Source organism: Octopus bimaculoides, chromosome 16 (assembly GCF_001194135.2).
Source record: "Octopus bimaculoides isolate UCB-OBI-ISO-001 chromosome 16, ASM119413v2, whole genome shotgun sequence".
Taxonomy (NCBI): Eukaryota; Metazoa; Mollusca; class Cephalopoda; order Octopoda; family Octopodidae; genus Octopus; species Octopus bimaculoides.
In genome coordinates this window covers 22,955,731-22,964,661 of record NC_068996.1, presented here as the reverse complement: position 1 = coordinate 22,964,661, position 8,931 = coordinate 22,955,731, and the positions used below count along the sequence as shown (strand labels likewise).

General features: G+C 38.4%; 2 protein-coding genes across 4 annotated transcripts in view; one reads left to right on the top strand and one right to left on the bottom strand.

Moving 5' to 3' along the window:
• LOC106871161 (lysine-specific demethylase 2A) overlaps nucleotides 1–1,971 on the bottom strand; it is a 325,205-nt gene extending 323,234 nt beyond the window's left edge. Inside the window, exon 1 of one of the 2 annotated variants that reach the window (XM_052973581.1) lies at nucleotides 1,297–1,971. In XM_052973581.1, coding sequence (XP_052829541.1) covers nucleotides 1,297–1,335 — 39 coding nt within the window. In that variant the 5' untranslated portion in view covers nucleotides 1,336–1,971. The remainder of the gene's footprint in view (nucleotides 1–1,296) is intronic. The other variant, XM_052973582.1, reaches the window with a different exon arrangement.
• Nucleotides 1,972–2,144: 173 nt separating this feature from the next.
• LOC106870551 (protein orai-2) overlaps nucleotides 2,145–8,931 on the top strand; it is a 52,384-nt gene continuing 45,597 nt past the window's right edge. Inside the window, exons 1-2 of one of the 2 annotated variants that reach the window (XM_014916786.2) lie at nucleotides 2,145–2,574; nucleotides 5,122–5,313. The gene's annotated coding sequence lies outside the window, so the exon portion shown is untranslated. The remainder of the gene's footprint in view (nucleotides 2,575–5,121; nucleotides 5,314–8,931) is intronic. The other variant, XM_014916861.2, reaches the window with a different exon arrangement.

The following is an 8,931-nucleotide window of genomic DNA, read 5'->3' as shown; positions in this document are numbered from 1 at the left end:
AATATATAAAACACATTTATAAACGTGTGTGTGTCCAACTTATACCAGCATGGAAAACGGACGTTAAATGTTGATATCTATATATACATCAACACCACGCTGTGTGTATATATATATATATATATATATAAAACTATACACTCAGACAATTATGTATATATTCTTAACACACGCGAATATATAGGTTATATTCACTTACACACACACACATATGCATACTTATACAATGTATTGTTGATTAACTCCATGTGTGTCCTGACCATCGTTTTATGTAGTGGCGAAGATGGTACCTAGGACCACATTTTAAATGTGTATTGTTCTTTCCTGTAATGGAGTGTGATTTGGGGGAGATTTGCTTACTATTTCTTGTAAGTCGAATGACTACATAGGTAATCCCTTGTAAACATGTGTGCATATTTATTACAAGCTGAGCAGTAGCATAAAATGCTAAAAAAAAATGAAAACAAAATGCATTGAAATAACGATAGTTCTGATGAGAAATATGCTGTTGATTTTATCAAGGTTTGTTGATACATTTTAAGAAAGATAAATGACTCAAGGTAACCATTATTTACAATTGGCTGCGAAGTAGGAAAAAAAAACAACTCAATATTAAATAAGAGAAGGGGGGAGGGAGAAAGAAAAAGGAACGTGAAAAAAACAGCGAGATAGAAAGAGAGAAAGTATTAGAGATAAAGAGAAAGGGGGAGGGAGGTTAATGTTGACAAGATGGCTGCTGTAGTGAGGCGTTTTAGTTGTAAATGTGATCCATCAAACGGCGGTTTTCTTTGACGACAGGAAGATCAGCTTCTGTACAGTTTTTTTTTTATATATATATATTTACCAGATTATAGGAAATATATATTATGTATAAATATATATGGAGAGAGAGACAGATATATTTATTTATTTATTTTTATTGAGTTACTTTTGTGTTTTAACTGCGGAAATCGAAAACTATGTCAGCCAGCACACACAGACACACACATACATAAATATTATAACATTCACACAGAATAAATACACACAACAATCAAATAAATAATCTAACCTTTGTACAACTGCTTTTTACATATGTATATATATAATTTTTCCCCTTACTAAACTAAATCAGTAATAAAAGACAAGACATTAAGGCTCCCTTGATCATTCTTGTTCGTATGTGTATGTGTGTGAGACAGATTTTTGTGTTTGTGTGTGTGTGTGTGTGTGTTCATTGGCTGACATAGTTTTCAATTCCCAGTTAAAATACATAACCTTTTGGTGTATTGTATAGGGAGGAAAAAAAAAACCTACCAATCTACGGCCAGAATCCGTTTCGTCATTCATCGTCATTGAAGTGCAAAAATATCCGCGAACCTGTTTTTTTGAATATTTATTCTCCTTTTCGTTTTTTTTTTTTTCACGTAAACTTTTACCTCAAAAAAAATTTTTTTTTAAAAACAAAAAACCCTACTGTAGGTCTCCTTCCTTGGACACAGCAGTTTTCCAAGAAAAAAGATTTATATTATTATTTTCTGTACGTGTTTAGAAAATTAACAAAATGGTACTCCGGTATTAATATACATACATATATAAATATTAATGTGTATATGTATATATAAATATAGGTGTGTCTATGTATATCGCTAAATATAAAGCGTGGCAGAGAGAAATGTGTCTTTGTATCTTACTTTATATTGTGCCAAATATATATATATGTATATATATATATATATATACATGCAAAATATAGTTTAAATGGCTTGTGGCCAGCAGAAATTTGATGTTAATCTGCGGCCAACAATAAAGACACCCGCAGATTTACAGAAGTAAAGTAAGACTTCTCGTAGCTTTATAAGATTATATATTACTGCTTTCACTCCGTCTCTCACTTGAAGCTGAAAAACTCTTTTGCCAAATGAGTATATCGTATGCGTGTGCCTGTAATATCTGTGAACGCTCTATATATATGTATATATACGTGTATGCATAAATATATACATGTATATATATATATATATACATATATATATATATATACATATATATATATTTACATATATATAAATATATATATATATATATAATCAATCTATCTCATTAGCTTAGCTCTCAGGGTAGCTAAATCTTTTCACAACTGTGTCTCCTGTCAGTCCGCATTGGATAACAACGTCACAGCCACTGTCGGTCATGTGACACGCATTTTTCGTTACGTCAAGCGCATGTTTTGCGCACATCACGTCCTGACCGCCAGAACGCAGTTAAGTGACTACAGAACGTCTGGACAATGGCGCGACGTTTGAAGATAGCAAAAGCTTAACTCATTTCACTTCTCAGATTTTATTTACTACTTACTCATAGTCAACACACGAGCTCTAGCCGTATCTTATGTTTAATTATTTTAAAATGTATTTGTATATATGTTGAAATTAGCGAGGGATAAAACTTGATTAATTACAGTGTATACTGTTTTATACGTTTACATTTTGTATACACACACACACACATTTGTTCTTGTTTACCTTTGAGATCTATTTAATCGAGCAATCCCGCGATCATAGTTTGTTCAACCTTTCAGCATTCTTTCATAGGGTATGTCTAGGACTATACCATCAAACTATGTCTTTCTCTCTTTTTTTTTTCTTTTTAAGCTGTTCTAGTCATTTGACCGGTCATGCTGGGGCATCGCCTTGAAACATTTTTAGCCGAATGCATAGACCACAGTACTTATTTTTTTTAAAGCCTAGTACTTATTCTATCGATCAGTTTTGTAGAACCGCTAGGTTACTGGGACGTAAATACCAACACCGGTTGTCAAGCAGTGGTAGTGGTGGGAGGACAAAGATACACACGCATATAGACATACAGAGTGGTGCTGAAAAGTTCCTGGCTTTGGGTAAAAGAAAATACAGGCGGATCAGTTAATTATGATTTTATCGACTATATTCCCCTCTCAGATTCACACATTTATTACAGCGGGCCTTCAGTTTTTTTTCTAAGTCCCATAAAAGAACTCGGAAGGTTGGGCCTCCAGCCAGCCCTTTCGAAACACCCTTAAAGCAGGGACTTTTTCAGCACCCCTTCGTATGTGTGTGTATATATATATATATATATATACACACACACACACATACATACGAATATACGAGGGAATTCTTTTCAGTTTCCGACTAACATATTCACTCACAAGGCTTTGGTCGACCCCAAGTTAAAGTAAAAGACACTTTTCCCAAGGTGACACGCAGTCAACTCCGAACTGTGTGGTTGGGAAGTAAGCTTCTTACCAAACAACCACGCCTGATCTATCTAGTTATTTCTATGCGATCCGTCTCGTGTTTTCTGTTACTTATATTCACTGAGGTAAAAATCAATGCTCGTTTCTATAGGTGCAGCTGTAGCTTTGTGGTAAGAAGCTTGCTTCTCAACCACATGGTTCCAGGTTCAGTAACATGGTATGGCGCCCTGGGCAAATGTCTTCCACTGTTGCCACAGGCCAACTAAAGCCGTGTGAGTGGATTTGGTAGACGGAAAGTGAAAGAAGCCCGTCGTATATACATATATGTGTTTGTCTTTGTGACTGTTTGCCCCCCTCGACCATGTTGGTGTGTTTACGTCGCTGTAACTTAGCAGTTCCACAAAAGAAATCGATAGAATACCAGGCTTTAAAAAAAAGTACTGAGTTTGATTCATTTGACTAAAAATTTTTCTCAAGGCAGTGCCCCAGCATGGCCATAATCTAATGACTGAAACGAGTAAAAAAGATAGAAGATTCTATAAATTTAACTAAGGATATTGACAACATGACATAAATAGTTTGTGTTGCTTTCCCCAAATAACTGTTTTCTTTATAACTTTATTGCATATTTTTATGAAATTTTACAGGTACATATTTCACAGATGTAAATTATAATTATTATTTTAATGTACTACTAGTTTTAGCCATTTGACCGGTCATGCTGAAACAATCGACCTTGGTATATATTTTTGAACCTTGTACTTATTCCATCGAACTTTGCTAAGTTATGGGGATGTAAACAAATCAACACCAGTTGTCAAATGGTGGTGAGAGACAAACATACATAGATGAGTGTGTGTGTGTATATATATATATATATATATATATATTTGATGGGCTTCTTTCAATTTCCATCTACCAAATCCACTCACAGAGCTTTAGTTGACCCAAGGCTATTGTAGAAGACACTTGCCCAAGCTGCGTGGCACATTGGACAAGTGTCCAATAGTTTACAACTCTTCCAACAATACTGAACCTAGAACCATGTGATTGGGAAGCAAGCTTCTTACCACACAATCATACTTGTCCATTTTTCCGAAAGTTATGAGGCAACAAAGTTGACTCATGTGAATTATCTAAAATTCCTCTAACCCCTTCTACTTCAAAAAATTTTTCACAACATATTCCAATGTAACCACTATCATCTACTCCATCTGAAAGGTATTGAAAGATTCATTAAAAAGAAATATTTTAAATAAGGGATGGCCAACACTAATTCCCTGCCTCTTGATACTCAGCAACAAATCCATTCAGCCATGCTGGAGACCATCTTCTGTTGAAGCATGTCTAAAAATTACAGCTGATTGAGCTTACACCCTTCTGATTGTGATAGTACTTGCACAAGAGCTGTGCAGGTCAATCCAGTTCATAAAAATTATGCAAAGAAGAGGTGACAATGCACACTTCTTCCAAAGTCCAACAACCAATTGGAAAAAGTTTAACCTAACATCATTTATCCAAACAAGCATCTAGCCATTTATATAGGGACTTCACAGCAATCACTTGTTGCCCAGTATTCCCAAATTTGTACAAAACTCTCCACAGCATGTCCTGCATATAGAATTAATATCTGGTCAAATGTGCTTCCTCCAGGTTGGAAGTCACACTGCTTTTCAGCTAGCTTTTCTAAACAATTTCCCTATATTATTTACTTGAAACCTAGCATATATATTACAGGGGAGGCTCAACAGAGTTTTCTCTATAAATAAAGCACTCTCTCTCTCTCTCTCTCTCTCTCTCTCTCTCTCTCTCTCTCTCTCCCCCTCTCTCCCTCTCTCTCTCTCTCTCTCTTTAAAGAATTGAGATGATATTCCCAGATAGTCATCACTTTAATGTCTTTCCAGAGGCCCAAACCATCCAGTGTATGAGTCATCCAGAGAACACCTCTATTTAAGGTTCTTTGCATTTCATCTTCTCCAGTGGCCTTGAGCACCTTAATTGCTTGTATGACTTCAACCTTTGTGAGTTTAGTCATCACCCTTAGATGCACTATATGTCCACAAGAAGATTATATCATCACTGGATTTAGGAAATTGGTAAGTACTCTACACCTCCCAAAAATACTCTTCTCTAGAGAAAAGAACCCAGTTCTTAATGACAGATGTGGAAGACAGTTTCCTGTTACGAAGTTGGCAGATAGTCTGCCAGAATACTTTATTGGTCAACCTAAAGTCAGAGTCTAGCTTAACCCTGAAATCTTCCCATGACTTAGCCTTGGATATTTTTTTACTATCCTTGCTGCAACATTTCACACTTCAATATACTGCTTGTGCAGAAGCAGAGAGTTGTTTCCAACTCTGTTTGGGTGACATTTTTTACTTCCTGGTTAAACCATGGGTTTCTTTTGCGACCTGATGCCATACCAAACTGCTTCCATCCACAGCATTGTACAGCCAAAGAAGAAGCTACCAAACATAACAATCTCCACTTCATTTCAACATCCTCACTCTATTCAGGAAGGTCTCTCAATTTGGATGTAATAGTGTCTGTATTATTTGTTTCTGATCCCATCATTTGCCAGGGCTTCTCCCACCTTATCCTCTAAGTCGCACTGTGAGTTCCATTTCCAGTACAGAAGTCTATTAAGGCCTCTCCATTTGTATTGAGTTCAGAGACACTTTTCCTCCCAATCACTCCTTTCCACATCTGGCAATCAGCGCCAACATGTGCATTGAAGTTGCTTTATAGAACAAATGACTCAATCTTAACTACATCAAATGTCGCAGTGACTTTGTCAAGGAAGGATTTGTATTTAGCCTTGCTGTTTGGAGTATATACTTGTTACAACCACACTAGGCATTCATTCAGCCTCAGCTTCAGGATGTAGGCAGATGGGAGTTTGTACGTATTCCCACTCTTGCTGGGGAAGATACAGCTGGCACCATGCTTGAGTTGTGGAGTTTCTAGCCTCTATCCAACCAAATCTATGGTACAAGAGCAATAGAACCTTGCAAAGGAAACTCCAGCTATATCTAGGTGGTAGTGTTTGACCTCCTCTAGTTCCTGCTCTCCACCTGAAAGGGTTGTGACAGTCAAATCCCCAAACATGAATGGGTGTTCCCTCATGGACCATTTTCAGGGTTCTGCGACATGCATCCTTTGTGTTCCCACCCCATGCCTCCCAGAACAAACTGCAAGCTTGGGGTGGAAACTAATATATTTTCTGAATGGACCTTCTACCTAAGATTCAACTGTGACAGACAATACAATATTTTTATTCTTTTGAATCTCTTTCGTAATGCAGTTTTTGGTGGTCTTTTTGTACCAGGCTCCAAGCTGGTATTATGTTTGACCCGTGAAGATACATATGAATATATATATACATATGAGTAGCCATGAACCTCCTCTACAACAAGAGCCTGCTCTACTCCAACCTCTTACCTTAACCCCACCCCATCTAATATACAGAGGTAACATCCTACCTCCTTGGGATTGTTGACTTTCGAGCTATATGGATGCACTCAATAGTGTTTGGTGGCACGAAAAAATAACTTCCAGTACACACTGTGAAGTGCTTGGCATTAGAAAGGACACCTAGCTTTAGAAACCATGCCAAAACAGACACTGGAGTACAATGCAGTCCTTGACTCATTGGATCCTTGTCAAACTGTCCAACCCATGCTAGCATAGAGCAAGGATGTTAAATGATGATAATGATTGCTTTTATCAGCATGGAGAAAGCCTTTGACAGAGTCCCCTGCTCCCTTATCTGGTTGTCAATACTGGAAGCTAGGGATAGATGAGTGATCAGTGAGAGTTGTACAAGTCATGTACAGGGATGCTGTCAGTAAGTTGAAGGTTAGCAATGAATTTAGGATACAGGTAAGGGTTTACCAAAGATCATTCCTCATCCCCCTCTTGTTCATCATAGTCCTCCAGGCAATAACAGAGGAATTTCAGATGGGATGCTCCGGGGAGCTCCACTATGCTGATGACCTTGTTCTTATAGTTGAATCACTACCAGAACTAGAGAATAAATTTAAGACGTAGAAACAAGGTCTAGAATCAAAAGACCTTAGGGTCAACCTAGTAAAAACCAAAACCTTGGTAAGTAGGAGAGCAGACAAATCACAAATCCTTTCAGATAGATGGCCCTGCTCAATCTGTAGAAAAGGTGTAGGTAGAAACTCCATAAGATGTACCCAGTGTAAGCTATAGGCACATAAGAGGTGCAGCAATATCAGAGGAAGGTTAACAGGGAAAATGGTTTTTGTGTGTGGAAGGTACACAGGTACAATTAACACTAAAAATGTACAGAAATTAGACTCTATCCAATACCAGCAGGGAAAACTTGTAGTCAATGGCTTCTGTTACCTATGTGACCAAGTCAGTAGCAGGGATGAATGCTCTGAGAGAGTAACTGCTCAAATAAGAATAGGCCGGGCAAAGTTAGAGAATCCTACCTCTGCTGGTAACAAAAGGCCTCTCTCTCAGAGTGAAAAGCAGACTGTATGATGTTTGTGTGCAAACAGCCATGCTACATGGCGGTGAAACATGGGCTGTGACTACCAAGGACATGCATAGACCCATAAGAAATGAAGCTAACATGCTTCGCTGGATGTCTAATGTCAGTGTGCATGCCCGACAGTATAAACGCCCTAAAAGAAAAGTTGAGCATAAGAGACAGATGTGGTGTGCAAGAGTGATGACTGTGCTGGTATGGTCATGTAATGTGTATGGATGAGGACAACTGTGTGAAGAAGTGGAGGTAACCTGTGGAAGAGGTAGACCCAGAAAGACATGGGATGAGATGGTGAAGCATGATCTTTGAATGTTGGGCTTCACAGAGGCAATAAGTGACCAAGACCTTTGGCAATATGCTGTATTTGACAAGACCCATCAAGCTTAGTGACATTGTAGTCATAATTGATGCCAGTGTTGCGTAACTGGTGCATAAAAAGCATCTTGAAACGTTTGGTGATATGTTGTGCTTGAGAAAACCTGTCAAGTCAAGTGAAATCATAGTCATGGTCGACGCCAGTGCTGTTTAACTGGCATCCATGCCAGTGGCATGTATAGAGTACCATTCAAGCATTGGGTGTCATGGAGGCAGTGACAGGTGACCAAGACCTTTGGGGATATACTGTACTTGAGAAGACCTGTCAAGCCAAGTGAAATCATAGTCATGGCCGATGCCAGTATCAGATCAGTGGCACATAAGAAGCACCCTTAGCGTTGATGCCGTAAGAAGCACCACTCTTAGAATGATTGTCATTAGGAAGGGCAGCCAGCCATAGAAACCTTACCAAATCAAAATGGAACTCGATGCAGCTTACCAGTTTTCAGTCAAACTGTCCAAACCATGTCAGCATAGAAAGCAGATGTTAAATGATGGTGATGATATACATACATACATATATATATATATATATATATATAATGCCAACATCATCTCCTTCATTGGACACGAAACTCAGCTTGTGAAGACATTGGGGCAAGCGAAAGCGAAATTGTGATGGCACCTGTGCCTAGCATCGCCTTTCTGGCACTTGTGCCCGCGGCATGTCTAAGGACTTTCGAGCGAGATCGTTGCCAGTGCCCCTTGACTGGCTCTTGTGCGGGTGGCACATAAAATACACCATTTTGAGCGTGGCCGTTGCCAGTACCGCCTGACTGGCCTTCGTAGGATTTTCGAGCGAGATCGTTACCAGTGC